Source organism: Mytilus californianus, unplaced genomic scaffold (assembly GCF_021869535.1).
Source record: "Mytilus californianus isolate M0D057914Y unplaced genomic scaffold, xbMytCali1.0.p SCAF_10, whole genome shotgun sequence".
Lineage (NCBI taxonomy): Eukaryota > Metazoa > Mollusca > Bivalvia > Mytilida > Mytilidae > Mytilus > Mytilus californianus.
Genome location: NW_026262582.1, coordinates 30,776,606 through 30,795,947, shown reverse-complemented (window position 1 = coordinate 30,795,947; position 19,342 = coordinate 30,776,606). Strand labels below are relative to the sequence as shown.

At 30.3% G+C, this 19,342-nt stretch overlaps 1 protein-coding gene across 1 annotated transcript; it reads left to right on the top strand.

The window, feature by feature from the left end:
* The first annotated feature begins 468 nt into the window (after positions 1–468).
* LOC127717925 (acyl-CoA 6-desaturase-like) lies at positions 469–16,427 on the top strand. The gene is made up of 10 exons (XM_052223796.1): positions 469–723; positions 1,812–1,901; positions 2,592–2,795; positions 4,531–4,632; positions 5,148–5,334; positions 6,955–7,031; positions 7,672–7,769; positions 8,546–8,722; positions 10,957–11,082; positions 11,936–16,427. Exons 1-10 carry the CDS (start codon positions 520–522, stop codon positions 11,985–11,987), a joined length of 1,317 nt encoding a protein of 438 aa, XP_052079756.1. The 5' UTR covers positions 469–519; the 3' UTR covers positions 11,988–16,427.
* Positions 16,428–19,342: the final 2,915 nt, after the last annotated feature.

The window sequence follows — 19,342 nt, the reverse complement described above, 5'->3', positions numbered from 1 at the left end:
TATCTAATATGATATATGAACTAACAGAACATTGGGATTTATTACTAAATCCAAGGAGGTTGTATAAGCCTCTCTCATACAACCTCCTTGCAAAATCAAACCCACATCAGAAATACGAGAATGATGGAGTTGTTTTGGGCATTTTGTCCAAATCTAGCTAGATATCCTCAATAAAAAGATACATTGAATGTTAATTTCTTCAACGTAAAAGCAGAGGCATATAATACAATTATTTTAATCATTTCTCGGAAAAATGTTCATTAAAGACCATTCTTAAATTGCAATGAAACAAATACTGGTATGTTGTAACTATAACATAAAATGTTATATTCTATTATCAATAACAAGGACCTTTATTTTGATATAAGTTATATGATAATTGGTACATTGCGTTTATTATCTTTTCGACAGTTTTTGAATCTCTAGTTATATCCCAAACAAAAACGCACACTTGACTGAAAAACAGCCTTTGAAAAGTTTGCTTTGACACCGGTAGTTACTGTTTCACTTCCCCAAGCGATGGGTGCGGAAAAGAAAACAGATTCCCTCCCCTCGTCACCAATTGAGAAGAGATATATTTCTCTTGAAGAAGTAAAGAAGCACAATCAGCCGGACGATCGATGGTTATTAATAGAAAACAAAGTTTACAATATAACAAACTGGGCGAAAAAGCATCCTGGTGGAGGAAAAATCTTAGGGCACTTCAGTGGACAGGATGCAACGGTAAACTCCATTAACACAATTTTTGCATGTGTGCTATATTTTATTTGTGCTTAATTTTAGTTGTGCTTAATTTTTAGTTGTGCTTCAGCTTTGGCTTTAGATATGTATTTTAAAAGTGCTTTGCATGTATTTCGATATGACTGTGCTGTTATATATCATGTCTGCATGTTGTGTGTTTTAATGTTGTGTTTGTGTTACCTTATATTCGGTAAAAAGCTCTTAAGAGCTTATGTTTGTATTGTTATATGTGAACCGAATCAAAATAAAACTTTCGTATTCGTATTTTAGTGATCATTCTACAGCATGTACGATATAACACGAATAATAATACAACAAAAAATCGATTGATAAATCAAACGATTTTTTGTTACATTCAATACTACAATTTGATAATCCTGATCCTAAGGTCAAACTTGACATAACTTGTCTCATAGTGAATTTGATTTCTTTTCAATTTTATAAATCTTTTTAAACTCTAATGCATTAGAATAGGAATAACAGTAACTTGGTGTAGTTGAAGAGTTGCTGCCACCAATTGTCGATTTGATGGTTGCAAATCATCTGTTTTACTGGCTCCACACTGTGTCCCCAATTGCACTACATTTGCAACTGTCAAATGCTCAATTGACTGTGGAAACTGTTCCATTACAGTACTGTCATTACTGTTATTCCTTCATAATTTTATAGGTCAAAGTTCATTTTTCCAGGAACACATATGAAAACAGTGGCGGATCCAGAACTTTTCATAAAGGGGGGCCCGCTGACTGACCTAAGGGGGGCCCCGCTTCAGTCATGCTTCAGTGATTCCCTATATAATCAACCAAATTTTTCCCACGAAAGGGGGGGCCCGGGTCCCCCTGGATCAGCCTATGGAAAAGTCCAATATATAATCTCCAGAAGCATGAGAATGGTAGTTTAAGGTACACTGTAGTTACAGGCTTTTTGAAAATGAAAAACACATGGTATATGTTTAGTTCAGAAGTTTTTCAAGTTCCTAGTAATTGAAAGTTCTATTAACATGATTAAGGTAAACAATAAACTGCTTACAGTTAATGTCAGTATAGAGTTCTCTTTTTTTTTCTTTGTAGGATGCATGGAGAGCTTTTCATAATGATAAAGACTATGTAAAGAAATTTATGAAAGCCCTGTATGTTGGAGACCTAGAAAGGCCAGAGGAGGTATGTTTAAATAAAATTAAGGGCCTAGTGTATTAATAGTAATCAGACAAAGTGATATGCCTGAAAAATCATGATTATAACATCAAAGTTAACAGTACCATATGTGCATTTTGATATTTAATGTCTCTTCAGTGATGTTCAAGGCCAATTTAAGCTATTTGAAAATTCTAAACCAAATACAAACTTGAAGAGCTAATGTAATCATAGAGGTTGACATTGATATGTCTTTTTTTTTCGTCTTGCTTATTTTTTTATTTTTTTTTTGGTTGGGCCACACTTTAAAATAGTTTGGTTTGCCCAAACCCTACCCATAGGTAGAGACAGTGGGTAGGTAGTTAGGCATTTTCTTTTTTTTTTCGACAAAGAGAAGGTGAAGTGTCAGAAGTTTTTTTAGTCTTCATGCCTATCTGATTAATAAAGAAAACTTTTCACATCAGGACAGTAAAAGATTTTGAGTAGGCAGCTATTTTCTGGGTAGGTAGGGTTAGGACAAACAAACTTATTCTTTTTTATGGCCTTGCTGTCTCATTGTAGTATAGGTGATTATATTTATTTATTTATTAAAATATTGATTCAGAAGTAGTTATTTAAAATTATGAATATTGTTTCTGCAAAAAACTTACAGTGTAGGATAAAAGCTTACACTGTATGAAAAACCAATTTAAAGATTAAAATTATTTGTATTTTCAGAGTTTGACAGAATTAAAAAGTGACTTTAGAGAACTGAGAAAACATGTAGAGGACAGTGGCATGCTGAAAACCAAACCCTGGTTCTACGTTTTACATTTAGCTCACATCATATTGTTAGAAGTATTTGCCTATTTTCTTGTTTCATACTATGGTGGAGGATTGTATACATTTATAGCAGCAGCCATCATTCTGGCAACAGCTCAGGTAAAACACCATGTTGTAGTATAGAGTACTTACATACTAGTGCTCAGTGACTAATGGAAACTCTTGAATTCTCATATCTGTCTCTCCCTGTTTACATAATCATATACGAATTATTCCATATTATATTACTGTAAATTCAGAAATTATTGCGATGTTTTTATCATTGGGAAAAATGGGACAGGGTTTTAATCGCAATAATTTAAACTCTCATTTTGGAATTTTTTATATGAATTAAACAGGATTTTTCTCAATATTGCAAAAATTAAAATCGCATTTTAGTCTAAAATGACAAAATCGCAATAATAAATGCATGCAATAATTTCTGAATTTACAGTACATATATACAATGTATACATGACAGAAAAGTGATAGCTTCAATGAGACATACACAAAAGATTTTTTATTATAGTGAATTTGATGCTATCAAAAATTTCTAGGATGAACATAACAGTTATAATCATTAATGTTGTTGACATTTTGAGATTTGTCTGAAATGTCACTGATTTGTCAGGCAAATTTTGGGTAGCATTAAACCATCAAAATTACAAAACACTAGACAATTCTCTGTGTCAACAGTTTATTAACCCTTTCAAAGAAATTCAAACATTGACTTGACTATTGACATAGTTTGATACTTTCTTTATTCTTCTGACAATTGCAGGGTGGTTCGGTCCTACTAAAAAGCGCCCGGGAGCGCCCGGGAAAAAAAAAGCGCCCGAGGAAGAAAAAAAAGCGCCCGGGAGAATAAAATAATAATATTTTATAACAATAAATGTTTTCCTGAATAAAAAAAAAAAATAATTATTGCTTGTTATGTCCTTAAATCTAAAGTGTGTAGATAGTGTTGTTGCACTTTAACTTTTTAGATTTCAAAATTATATATAAGTAAGTAAGTAAATATAAACAAGAGTATATAGAAGAATCATGAACGATATTGTCCTCGATCAAACCGTATATTTCGTTATTTAAAAAAAATCAGTGCCCGAGGTCTAATATTCGCAACTGCATGGTGAAAACTTTTCAAAGTTTTTTATTTTATTAAACACACTTGAATTGACGGTGGAAGATCGTGGAAGGGTTTCAACATGCCTAGCTGCCACTAACAAAAGAAAAGTTAAACCCACTGCTAAAGCAAATATGATATTTTGGCCTTGTGGAATATGCCGTAAAAATTGTAAAATTGCAAGCATCTGCTGCGAGAATGGTGAGAGATTCTTGGTCCTATAAAGAAAATACCGGAAATCTATATTTATAATAACATTTTAGCTTTAAAATATATAATATAAGAAAAAGTGATATCTGGTTCATATGAAGCATTTGAATTCACTGTCTCGTTTGTCATATAATAAAAGACAGCAAAATAACTGGACAATAGTGAAGTCACATGCTTTCTAAACTTTTATCTATTGGCTATTATCTGAATTTGCAAAATACTTGTCTAAAATTAAAAAAAAATCAATGTGCATAACTTATTTCATCGACACAAAGTTGTCTCATGCCAATACAATATCTATATATTTCCCCCGGGCGCCTTTTCTTTTCCCCGGGCGCTTTTTTTTTTTCTTCCCCGGGCGCTTTTTCTTTTCCCCAGGCGCTTTTTCTTCACCCGGGCGCTCCCGGGCGCTTTTTAGTAGGACCCGGGTGGTTGGGTGCAGAATTATAACAGTCATTATTCTATATTTCTTTTTGAATGATATATACAAGTAATTCTATAATTCTTTACCTTCTCTTACAGGCACAAGCTGGGTGGACACAGCATGATTATGGACATAATTCTGTATTTCCAAGTCATAAAATGAACAAAATATTTCATCATATAGTAATAGGACATATAAAGGTAAGTAGAAATCAATGTAGGAGAAGAGAAGGTTTGGTTCTGGAAAACTGAAGGGTTAAAGAGCTCCAGTCAACCTTAAAATGAAATACTTATACATGAACCAATTTTATTCAAACAACTATTTTTCTTATTTTCAACTTATCTTCAACTGAAAAAAAAGTATCAAATTAAGTATAGGCACAAATAGTAAGAAGTACTCACTTAATTATTTAAGGAATGACTGTAATATTTTTTCTGTGTATGAAGACATAACATCAAAAACGTGGTGAACACTAAATAACCCGTGTATTATTGAGGTTATTTCGAATAGACAGAAAACAATTTACAGTCAAGACTCATTCCTTCTAATTTAATTCTAAATTCCATTTTTAAGGAGTAAACAATGAAAAAACGTTGATGACGTCATGGTCACACGACAAAATTATGTCTATGAGCTGATAACTCGAAAAAAACTCAGCCAATCAGAAGACATGAATCTAATAGGTGCATTATTATTTATATTTGTTATTTTTTAGGGTGCATCATCTCATTGGTGGAATTTCCGTCATTTCCAGCATCACGCTAAACCAAATGTGGGAAAGAAAGACCCAGATGTAGATTTTCCTTATCTTTTGTTACTTGGGGAACATTTCCCTGTGACCTGGGGAAAACAGAAGAAGGGTTTTATGCCATATAATCAGCAGCAGAATTATTTTTTCTTGAGTAAGTTTGTGAAAAATTTATTTCTGTAAAGTATATTTCAAAATTTAGAGACTTGATATTTGTCTTAATATATTTATTCAACCTACAAAGATAAACAATTATAGAATAACTAATCGAAGAATTCAGATAGAGAAAAATATTCAGTGAGTGACCGAACAACACATTAATTCACGAATGCACGTAGCGCATGAGTTAATTCTCAGTACTAGTGTTCTTCGGTCACAAGTTGAATATTTTTCGATATTTGGATTCTTTGATTAGTTATTCTTTTTATTACATTGGCAAATGGCTTTTTTTTAAGAAAATTAAAGTAGAAAATGTGAGGAACTATATCTTTTTCTATGCAGGGCCTCTGTGGCCGAGTGGTCTAAGTAGTTACTACTGTAATCACTAGCCAGTCAACACTGAGGTTGTGAGTTCGAACCCCGATCGTGTGGGTGCACTCGACTCCAATCTTAATTGACTAGGATTGTCAGTTTTCCTATCGAAGATCGGTGGTTTTCTCCGGGCATTCCAGCTTCCTCCACCAGTAAAAACTGGCCGCCACGAAATAGCCCAAAAGCGGTGCTTAAAAGAGGCATTAAAAACACAAAAATTCAAATCAAAAATCAAATCTTTTTCTACGCATTCACAATTTGTTTTGATCCGACGTTATCGACGTCTTGACAAAGCCTATTGTTGTATGACGTCAGAGGAGTGAAATAACACATTTATTTCACATGTGAAATTATTGGTTTTTATTTCACTTTGAAATCAATGTAATTCATTGCAACCAATGTAATAAACACTTTTATCTGGTTGAGAAATGTCTAGAAAATAGTGAAAATTCACAGACATATATTGGGTTACAGGTAATCAAAGCATATTCAAATTTACTAATATTTAGAAATATTATGTCTGTTCATATTTTTGACATTTTACATTTGTTAACTACCCATAGCTTAATAACAATACAACACAAATTTAAATGTACGTCCATATATGCCATTCAACCATCTTTATAAATTTTTAGAACATCTCAAGTGAAGTCTGAGACATTTAGCCTAATTGATGTGTAGAAGTATAAGTAGCTTCATATTTTGTGAAACTGTAAATGGGAACCAAAAAAAATCAGGGGGTGTGGTATGATTGCCATTGAACAAATTTCCACCAGAAACCAAAGTACAAGGGTGAAAACAATTACAGGACACAAAACATTTATCTCAGTATAAATTTTTATGTCCGAAATTTTTCACATACTTCTTGTCACTAAAAAAGGTAAAATGAAACTGTAACATGTTGGCAATGCTTTCACAAAAGATAATATTTTGTGTAAAAATCTACCAATTTATAAAACAATGATATATTACACTTGTATGATATCAATTCTTTCTTAATATTTACTTGTTTGAATTTTTTTTAACTTGCGATTTGTAAAAAGTGATATTTAAAATATGGATCATTGATAAACTTAACTTTGAATTTGCTAGATTGAGTTTAAAAAAAAACTGCAGTTAAATACAATGAGGCTAGATTTAAAGATAATGATAGCCATCATTAGATTACAATTATAGACAAAGTATTAGTAGCGTATAGAATAAAAAACCTACAATATTAATAACTACTTTCTTTATTTTTCAGCAATGCCACCATTACTGTTACCACTCTACTTTCACTTTGAGAATATCTTGTTTGTTTTTAAAAGACGTGATTGGGTGGTAAGTTTTGGAGATTCTGATTGGTCTCTGATCAAATTAATTAGATGACATTTGTTTCTTGTTTAACTTATTAGAGACGTTCCAAATTATTCATGATTGTCAAAAAGCCCCTACATACATTTGATAAACAAAGGCAATGGAATAGTGTTTCATCTCAAAGTTTATCTAGAAAAGATCTGATGATAGAAGTTTTTGCATAATTAAGTAGCTGATAAAAGGACATGTTTTCAATTTATATTTTGTAACTATATATTTTTTTATTCCTTATTAGCACTCAATTAAAGTGGATAAGTACATAATATTGTAATAGAAAAGTTTGGTAGCTGCCTCAGTGAAGCATATCACATATCTCATTTGTAGAGCTACCCTGTCAGGGCTGTTCCAGAAAATACCATGCCCCCCCCCAGGGAGGGCACTTTTTTTTAACCCCCACCACCCACAGAAATAAGAATAAATTAGAACAACACTCCCTTTGCATTTTGGTATTTCAAATAAATTTTTAAAAATTGCCTTCCCTAGGGGGGGGGGGCATAGTATTTTCTGGAACAGCCCTCAGCATGGTCAGTGTACATATAAATCTATCATTTATTTACACTTGATAAGAGGAAAAATAATATTTAAATTTTATTTTTTATTTCAGGATTTGTTGATGACAGTGTCATTCTTTGGCCGTTATTTTTACCTGTACACACAGTTCTGGGGTGCATGGGGAACTTTTGGATTCTATATGTTTGTAAGGTGAGTATTTTTACCTGTACACACAGTTCTAGGGTGCATGGGGAGTTTTTGGATTCTATATGTTTGTAAGGTGAGTATTTTTACCTGTACACACAGTTCTTGGGTGCATGGGGAACTTTTGGGATTCTATATGTTTGTAAGGTGAGTATTTTTACCTGTACACACAGTTCTGGGGTGCATGAGGAGTTTTTGGATTCTATATGTTTGTAAGGTGAGTATTTTTACCTGTACACACAGTTCTTGGGTGCATGGGGAGTTTTTGGATTCTATATGTTTGTAAGGTGAGTATTTCTATTTATATATTGTAATTGGAATCATTAGTAATTTTGTGTTTTTGTTGCTATTGGTGATCTTCTGTACTGAGGGATACTGAAGATGTGGTATGATTGCTAATGAGACAACTCTCCACAGGGACCAAATGACGTAGAAGTTAGCTACTATAGATCACTGTAAGGCATTCAACAATGAGCAAAACCCATACCGCATCATGCCACATATCAAGCTAAAAAAGTCAAAATGGCTAATGTAAAACAATTCAAAAATCAAACTAACTGCCTGATTTAAGTACAAAACAATAAGAGAAAAACAAATATGATTTACAGGAACAAACAACAACCACTAAATTACAGATTCACTGAAGTCTGTTTGTTACTCATTGTTAATGGGATTCAAGAAACTGATAGCTACTATAGTAGATATTTTTAGAAAAATTGATTAACACGAATTAGCTAAGTATGGTTATGATACTATTTGACATGTGTTTTTGTTTACAACAGATTTCTGGAGAGCCATTGGTTTGTGTGGGTGACACAGATGAGCCACATATCGATGAAGATTGACGTGGATCGTGATAATGATTGGTTCACATCACAGCTGGTATCTACATGTAATGTTGACCAGGGACTGTTCAACGATTGGTTCACGGGACATTTAAACTTTCAGATTGAACATCAGTAAGTTATGTGTTTATTACAAACAAAATTAAAGGAAAGATTGGAAGGGGCATAACTATGCCCCAAAAATCTTTTGACTCTTACATATACAGATATAAAAGACTGTTAAATGAAATTGTTGATAGATTAAAACTTTTGTGTGTTCCTCTTATCTTGTTGCACTCATGTCTTATTTCACTACAAACCAGTCTGTACTCGACTGTACTGATTTTTACTCGGCCAGTCTGAATTGGTCTGAAATTTACTTGATAATACTCAACTGTAGTCTGAACCATACTTAACAGTCTGAACTTGTACTCTACCAGTACTTAACCATTTTATACAAGTCTGAACCATAATCGACCTAGTCTGAACCATGCTCAACCTAGTCTGAACCATACTGGACCTAGTCTGATTCATGCTAGACCTAGTCTGAACCATACTCGACCAAGTCTTAACCAACCTAGACCTATTTTTTGTATCTATCTATTGTATTTCATCAATTTAGGAACTGTTTTTAACAACAGCTATTTCCCCTGGCTAGAAATTTGAACAATAATTTGAAATTAAAAATGTATTCAATATAGCATTGAAACCAAAATTTCACAATAAACATAATATAACTTCAACACCATATTCATCAACACTTATATACATACATATATATCACCTTTAAAATAAAAATAAAACAAGCTGATCAAATAATCTCAAAACTGAATTGTGACTAATATTTTCAATGTTATTCAAAATTTTTTGAATGTTTCAGATATATTTTATGGTTACTGGACAATTTTCACCATTTACTTAAGCCTAGTAGAGATTTATGGTGTCAGTTGAGTTTAGTTAATAATGCAGTGAACATTTTTTTTAATTAAAATATATATAAAATGGCATATAAAGCAACTTGATAAATTTAAAAAATGGCACCTTTGTTTTGTTAAACCAAGAATTTAATATAATCATGATAATAGAACTTCCATAGTAATCCTGTGATAAACTTTTAAAAAAGGAAATGTGTTCCAAAGTTACAATAAAAATTTATTTCAATTAAATTTAAATAAGTTTTGTCAAAATTAAAGACATGGCATACAAGAAGCACTTTAATAAGGTTTAATTACCTCAGTACATGTATGTTTTACAGGTAAAAAGAAAGCCCTGTTTTTCTTAAACTCGTGTATTACTTATCTAGTGAATTCAATAGGCCTTGTGATTTAAGTTTCACAGGATGTTGCAATTTTGAATGAATGTTATTTAGAAGTTAATACTCTCTGACCAGGTATGATCTTTTTCAATAGTTTGCCCCAAGCAGGAGGTATTACTTTATACTTCACCACTAATCAGAAGAACAATTTTATTAATTTCTTTAATTTTTATCCCTTTTTGATATATATTGTATATAATATATCCCAAATTATGATAAATAGATATATTTCTAAAATAAGGTTAAACAATTTCAGTGATTTTGTTGGCTGTTGTTACCTCATTAAAAAGATAATTATATAACTATTGTACATTTTTTGTATGTAACCATGAAACCTATGTAGTTTTTATTTAGGAATTTAGGAAAATTAATTTAAAAAAAAAACACATGCCAAACAAGAAGCACCTTAATAAGGTTTAATTACCCTCAGTATAGGTGTGGTTTTTAGGTAAAAGAATTTTTTTTTAACAAAACTCTAAAACTTTAAAATTAATATAATTAAATTATTACATAAGATAATTTGATTTAACTGTCTCTATTTGATAAATCTGAGAATCATGTAAGAATGTAAATATCTGTTTTATAATATATCTTTATTTTATTGTGGCTGTTGTTATGTCAGTTAAAAAGAAATTTATTTTAACAGTTAAAATTTAGAAAAAGTAGAGGTTATTTGGTCAAGTATGGTTGAGACTGGTCGAGTATTGTTTTGACCTTTGGGCGAGTATGGTTCAGACTGAAAAAAATAGGTCGAGTACAGGTCGAGAATGGGTTAAGACAGTTTCAGACTGGTCGAGTAATAGTTCAGACTATTTTCAATGGCAAAGATAAGGGTCAAGTACAAATCAGTACAGTCGAGTATGGTTAAGACTGAGGTCGAGTAATGTCAAGTAAAATTCAGACCAATTCAGACTGGTCGAGTAAAAATCAGTACAGTCGAGTACAAATATAGGCCATTTCAGACTTTTACTGGTTAAAAAAATTTTGTACTATTACATGAATTCCTGTTATGAAATTAAACATTCTTGTAAATAGATAATTTGTTTTCTTTCAGCTTGTTTCCCACAATGCCTCGTCATAATCTACATAAAGTAGCACCATTAGTCAAGTCTCTGTGTAAAAAGCATAATATTGAATATTTAAGTCTGCCTCTGTTTGGAGCATTTGCGAGACTGGTTACGTAAGTAGAGTTATTTCCCTTTTTCATAGTGTACAGTTACTCTTGCTGCCATTTTTCTTGCAATCAAAGCCTTATTATTTTACAAGTAAAGGAGAATTAATAAATTTATACCATATTTAATTAGTGTACAAGTATTGTTTTTTGTTATCTTTTGTTGTGAAAAGATTATTTTTTTATTGGCAAAAATTTGTTTTGTGTGAAGCTTATAGTCTTTGTTAATTTAGATAAAACATTCCTAAAAGTAGTATTTTTAGGAATTGTAAAAATCTCAAAAAAATCTCATTTATGTGTTCCTTTCATGTCCTGCCAGTTTAAATATGTTAATAAGGTATGCCTTATATTCACGTTTACTGAAAGTCTTTGTTCTGTAGCTTAAAAAACATTTTGGGGCCTTTTATAGCTTGTTGTGCGATATGGGTTTTGCTCATTGTTGAAGGCCGTACAGTGACCTAAAGTTGCTTACCTCTTCATCATTTGGTCTCTGGTGGACAGTTGTTTCATTGGCAATCATACCACATTTTATTTTTATAAAGATTGATAATGGTGTTTTTACACGGCCAAATATACCTAAATATGTACTTTCTCCTTTTGAAGCATTAATCTTTAATAAAATATACATCACATATTTTGAACTATACACCATAACCTGATTTATTGGCTAATGCACATTCATATTTTACCAACCCTGGACCTGATTTTTGTCTTAATATTGGTTTTTATTATGATAAAAACCATAACCAAATATCATAGATTGGGCTTGAAATCTGAGATTAGAATTTGCCTTTTTTGTTGAGAGAGAGCAATATTTTGTCACACTATCTGATGATTAAAATGTTTTTTTAATTTTTTGCAGGTCCCTGAAGAAATCTGGAGAGTTATGGTATGATTCCTACTACAATGGATAATACATGTAGTCAAGACAACCTCAATACTCCTATCGTATAAACTTTTCTTCTGGAAAATCAGTTATGAATATTTTCATGTTTTAACTAATTGTTTAATTTTGCATATTGTAATTCTTATACTTATTAATCCAATTTTTGTTATTGTTATGTGAAATTTGTATGTATGTTTGTTTTCTGGAGTTTGAAGTGCAAATGAAAATTTAATACATGAATTATACATGTTTTGTCCTCATCACAATTACAACTTTGACATATAATAAAATCTCAATACTATTGGCTTGCACATGAACCAATAAAGGAGTAGGTCCGGTAAGAGCCGATTTTGGCCTTAAATTTCAGGTTTATCCGATGAAATATTTTGTACACTTTTTAAACACTTAAGTGTTAATTTCAGTCGATTCAATTATTTTATGTTAAAGATTTGAACTGATTTAGTCATTTAAGACGCTCAAATGCAAGCTGAAATATGAAAAATCTATCAAATAAGCCATAATATGTCACTTTTCAGATGGTTTTAGTCAAAAATGAAGGTTGCCGCATCCGTGTTCACTCTCAACCTTTATATATATTATGTATCATCATGAAATACAACTTACATTTAAATATTAAGAATGAACACAAATGCGGCCACTTCCATTTAAGACGGAAACCGTCTAAAATTTAACTGAAATGCTAAAATTATGAAGATTTCAGTAATTAAGCATGACTTTAGGATGCTAGTACCCGACATATGTACATTGTATTGTCAAAAACAGCCGATATTTATGTAGCAGAAGTATTCTACTTTCCAATAAATAGATAAACGTTTACATTTTAACAATTTTGTAAAACTGCTATATTTTGGGGCCAAAAAGGGGTCTTACTGAACCTACTCCTTTGTATATTAAACATAAAGTGGCATAATTTTGTAAAAGAAGAATTTAGATGTCTTATTTTAAAAATTATATCATATAATACCAAAAAGCTGGAAAGGCAGTTTCTATAAAAAAAAAATGGGAATTATTGTTTTTGTGACTTCTAGTTTTCAAATTTCAATCAATGTTGTTTAAATGACAATAGTGGTCCCTGTATAACAAACCCTTTTTTCATGTTAAATGTGCAAGTTTTGATGACTTTCTTTTACTTTGTTTGAAAGCACTAACATAAGACTAGATATAGTAAATCCTCAATTCGGGCACCATTAAATGTCACCATTTTGTTTAACGGTTTCAGGTTAAAGTTTTTACACCATAAAAATATGAAAGTGTGAGAGGGGAATCATGTCCTATGGACTTATACTCTTGTTTTAAATTGTATTTATTTCTTGTTACACCTGTTCATCATTGTTGATTTTGAAATGTTAATTTTTTTTAAATGCAGTTTTTATAAGTATGATTGACATGAAAGTGATTTAAGTTATAAATATCATTTCACTTTTATCTGTGATAGTTTCAGTATTATTCCACCAAGTATATGACCATCAAATATATTTTATATCAAAAACATTTACAGTTCAAAATATCACACTGTATTAATGTGTATCTGTACAGCAAATAGGAATACACATCCTATTTCATATGCCGTACTAACAACCTGTAGTAGAGTGTGAATATGGCTTTGTTAAGTTTTTTTTTGCTTTGTTTGGCAAGATTTAAAATGAAGATTTATTTTTATCGAAATGGTAAAAAATGGAATAAAATTTCACACCAGTAAAACTATATGCCATTTTGCATTATGTTTTTTTATTTTCAGTTATAAAATAACTATAGTAGAGTGTATAAATCTTTTTGTCATGTGATATCTTTAGCATTTTAGAAGAATAGTTAAGTTAAAAACAAACGTTGATAAGATGTGCTATATTTATAGGTAAAAAAAAAAATGTTTTCAATAAAACTTGTTATGAAATAAAGTTATTAACATGCTCATTGCTACATATATAGATGTCATTTTATGTAGATATATCAGTGATTTTACACTGCTAACTGTAAGCAATATTAAAATATGACCATTGATTAGATATTCTATATTTGTGGTAAATTATTATTTTTTTCTTCATTAAAACTTATTATTAAATAAAGTTATTTACATGCTGATTGCTACATATATAGATGTCATTTTATGTAGATGTATCAGTGATTTTACACCGCTAACTGTCTGCAATATTGAAATATTACTTTTGTAATACATCAAACTTTTGATTGTGCAAATTACATTTTCCACTGGAAATTTAACAAACAATAATCAATTGAAACATCTAAATTTTGACAATCAACTGCAATACAAGGGAGATAACTCCATTAGTTATTTATGGTAGAAAAATGCTATAAAATGAAAAGTTTCTATTGTTATGTGCCATCATTGTGTATTTATGAATTAATTAATGGAAAACTGTGAATTTATCATAGTTAAGTGGTTCACTATGAATTTATGATGGTAAAGTCTTATTTGTCTTCAATAGCTTCCACAAATAAGACCCATCCTTGATAAAGTTTTTAAAAAAGGATTTCATTAAATATATTGAAAGTGTGCAGTATTATCTGGTCTTTTAATTGGTAAATAATTACTTTGTGATATTGATATCGTGCAAAAACAATATTTTTTCTCTTTCTAATACTAGAAAGTATACTTACACATTATTCTTGATATTTTGATTTAAAGTTAAAGTGGAAGTCTCATATTAACGATGATCATAAAATTAAACGGCCAATTTATACAGGATCAAATTTTGTTTTCTTGTAAATCCATATACATATATATATCAACCTATATTTTGTTGGAAAAATGCCAACATTTTCAAATTATGTGTTTCCTCAAATAATTTTACAGTTTAAAAAAAAATATATTAGCTGTATTGTTAATACTGATTTTCTTTGTAAGTACTAACTATGTTATTTGATTATGAGAATAACTTCATTAATATTAGAAATTTAATTATAATTTACTTTTGGTATAATTTAGGATTTTTGTATCTACTAATGCTGATACACTATTTACATTGGTGATAGGATGAGTTTTGAAGTTTAATCCTCTAAACATAAAGGAAATATTTTTGTAAAATACTGTAACTGTAATAAGAATTTATGAAGTGTACTTAATGTTGATATTCAATTCAATTCAATTCAATGTTTTATTAAAGTCTCATCATTGTTATGAATGTGTATTATAATTCATAATTATTGTTTTTTTTTCATATAGACATCAATAATATATCAGGGACAGTAAACTTATGTCTTTCAGAAAAACCATATTTATATGGTAATTTTTCAGGGAAAGTAGTTTGCTAGTTCACCTATCGAAAGTGTTCATGAAATGTTAAATAAGCAATATAAATATTTATATGAGTAATGAAAATCTAAAATTTTTGCAAAAATTTGGAGGGGATAGTTTTCAACAAAAAAATCCTGACATTTTGAATTTTGATAGCATTATTTGTATAAAGCAGCATTTTCTAAAAATTGCAATACTCATAAAGCTTTCTTTGTCATTTGTTGAACAATCAAATTAATCAGAACTTGTAAAAAAATTCTAAGTTTACAGTAAATGAATAAACAGTGGTGTGGGCTATATGGGAATGATACACCAACCACAAAAAGCAATAAATATGTAGAGGTCAAAGTAAGGTCTGTAACAATAGACAAATGTCTATACCAAATGTCAAGCTAAAATTAGAGCTCTTGAAATCTTGGCAAGTATGTTGATATCACTGATTCTGGCTTCTTTTACCACTACCTCTGAGGTCTGGTGATGGAGCAGGATCGTTTCTATCTTTGGTCCATACAAAAATAACCTTAAGTAGATCAAGATAGAAAGGGAGAGTTTACCTATTCATTTTATTAACAATAATCCCATGTCTAATTATTTTGATTAATGACAAGTATATACTGAGTGACAATAGAAATCTAATTCTAATGTTTATTTTCTATCCAATAAAAATTAAAGCAAAAAAACTATTCATTGCAATCTTTCGATGCTTTCTTAAGATATGCATACATAACTTTTCTGGCAATTTTTAGGGATTCATGATTTTAAGATTTAAACATAGACATCCACTTTTAACCAACAAAGAAATGAAATTTGATTGTTGGTCAGAAAATTTTAACTACATAAATCTGTAAGGAAATAAGAATGGTTGATTTAACAATTATAATCACATTTGTATGCAAATCTGGAAGTTTTAATTTTGTGCACTATGAGACTAGTGGAAAAATATATATAAAAAAAAGTGATGTGACAACAAATTGTTCAAGTTAAGTGTAGCCAAATGTTCAGAGAATACAATTATTGATTTATTTTGTAAATATCATTGAACAAGGGTTCAAAAAGATGTGTTGCATTTCTATTGACACTCATTATAGTTTTCTGTTATTTAAGCATTTTTCAATCTAATTTATTTTTTATAGATGTTTTAAAGCTTAATGTTATTTTTATAATATTTTTCACAATAAAATTTACTTTAAAGAACTGTTATTTTTATTTTATGAAAATTAGTAAAAAGTGGTGTCTCAATTAGACAGGAATCTACCAACATGTAAAAATGAAAGGCATCTAATCTAGTGTTCAGCATTATTTCTTCTTAAGGCAGATGATTTTGTTTTGAATGAGGGGGTGGGGTCACAGAGCATTTTTAATCTACAGGTTGTGCAAAATTGTCAGATTTTGTAAAGATTATACATGAAAAACCCAATTTTGTGTGATGAAATAAAGAAAACTTAACGATAGAATTTTAAGGTAAAATATGAGAAAAAAGCTCATATAATGTGCTTTCTAAAAATAAAAAAAGGGGGTAGGGAGACTAGTTTTCTTGCTACAAAACAAAATAGGTAAAATACTTACACATACCTAATAGTATGACAGGGATCAAGCAACGGCAACCACTGAATTATACTAACCTAACATGGGACAAACCCATATAGAATGTGGCGATGTTAAATATGTTTGTGAGCACTCATCCCTCCCCAATCTTGGACAGTGATGAACAGCACAACACATTAACAAACTGTGTATGTTCACATGTTTTTGTTAATATGTCTTATGATTGAGTTTAGCCATTTCAATTATGTATTTATCAAAGTTGTACAAAAATCGAACATGTAAAAATGTTGTTTGTTTATAGTTGACTAGTGTTTGGTTAATTATAGTAAGGTCGGTTTGATTTGGATATTGAGTTCATGCACGAGTGAACTCAGGTGGTTTAAAGTCATTCGAGCCATTGCAGTCAAATTGCACAGTAGCATTTTGCCAAATAAATAATATTATTAATTATATTATTTATTTTCAGATTTGTAGACCACTAGTATGGGGAAACCAGTACATGTACAAGCTGCTTAATACCTGTGTATTTATATGAACTTTCCACAATATTATACTCATATTTATAATAAAATGTGCGCTTGTCTCTGACGTCTCCCATGTAAGAGTTTGTGGTTATTTGATAAATATTTTATGTTCGTTTGAGTTTACGAATTAGAATTTAAGATATTTTATAGTGTGTCTTTCTATGTTGTGATGTTAAACTATTGTTTCAGGAAGGGGGAAGGTTGGCACCTATTAAAACATTTAAACCCGCTGCATTTGTTTGAACCTGTTCTAAGTCAGGAACCTGATGTTCAGTGGTTTGTCGTTTGTTGATGTGGTTCATAAGTGTTTCTCGTTTTTGATTCTGCTATGCTGGATCTATGCAATCACTCTGTTTTTGGAGATGGTGCAGAATACTAATGTTGAAGACATGTCATGACGCTAATTATGTGTTTTTATGACTTGCAGAAACTTTCTACACCATTTGTATCATCAATTGCCAACTGTTATTTGCCCTTAAATTAAGAAAAGATTGGTCGAACAACCCTTTTATTTTAGATATACACTTGCATATAGTTCCTTTGTAAATCAAAATTTATAATGATTTACTATTTATGATTTAATTTGAAAAAGTATTTTTACATCAATTGAATCAGTTGGTAACAATTTTGAAAGTATTATATTATTATCTTATGCTTGTGTAAGTTTTTGTTCTATGAAATTTAGGTCAGCATGTGTGTTAATATATATCTAAGTTGATTCCCACACTTTTTTGAAAAAGTATTACTCTAATTCTTTCCATAGGCAAGTAAGAGTCAGTATGATTATAAACTGTCATGATTTTCAAATAATTACACTCAAAGGTGTAAGTATTAATTGGAAACAACCCCAGTCTTAATTCATCACATTTAATATCCTGACCTGTTACATAATTAAATAGGCACAATTTATTACACACCTAACTGAATACACACATTCTTGACCTTTAATAGTAAACCTACAAATGTATTATTTATTTTGATCTACACTACATTAAAATATTCTGTTAATTTTGCTAGCTAGCTGAATGATTAATCAGGCGTGGTTTTTTTTCAAAGAAAAGAAAAAAATGTAAAAATATGTATAAAAAATGCAAGCAAATTTTATTTCAGTTTAAAATCATTGTCATTATCTTCTGACATAAGTCAATAATCAAGATCTTATTTAAAATTAGTTACAATTATCAGAAATTTGGTTGAAACAATAAACAAAATTGCATAACTCTTACCTGAGCATTTTCTGCAGTAAAATTTATTTGTTTGTTCTGCATTTAACAGTAATTGGAAATATCTCAGTATTAGGTATTTGTACATTTAAATTTGAATACAGGAAATGTATTTTTTCTTAATGAAGAATGAACACCAATTTAGATAAAAAATAGTTATTATTTTTTTTCACTTTTGTTGTTGAGAAAGTGCATTTCCAAGGCCTCTTTCTGGAAATTATTAAGCCAGTTATTTTTAATGGCATATAAAAAGAAATATAACTTGTTTGATGATTTCCCTTTCCATTCATGTCAATACCATTAAAAACGCAAATATTTATATAAAAAAAAATCTGACAGAGTCTAAAATTGAAATATCAATATATATATCATTATTTGAATCAATATTGCGAAATTCCCTACCTGTGGGCAATAAGTTAAACATAGAAATTTAACAGTAAGATTGGAAATGATAAGAGAAAAAAATATTGAAAAAATATGGTCAGAAAGAATATCAGACTAGCTATGAATATGGCTGGATCACAACATCGATGATGCTTTGATTTATATAAATTAGACCGTTGGTTTTCCTGTTTGAATGGTTTTACACTAGTCATTTTTGGTGCCCTTTATAGCTTGCTGTTCAGTGTGAGCCAAGGCTCCGTGTTGAAGGCCGTACTTTGACCTATAATGGTTTACTTTTACAAATTGTGGCTTGGATGGAGAGTTGTATCATTGGCACTCATACCACATCTTCTTATATCTACTTAACTGTATAGTTGACTATACAGTATTGAATTTGTTCATTGTTGAAGCCATACTTATATGCAGGGTTTCC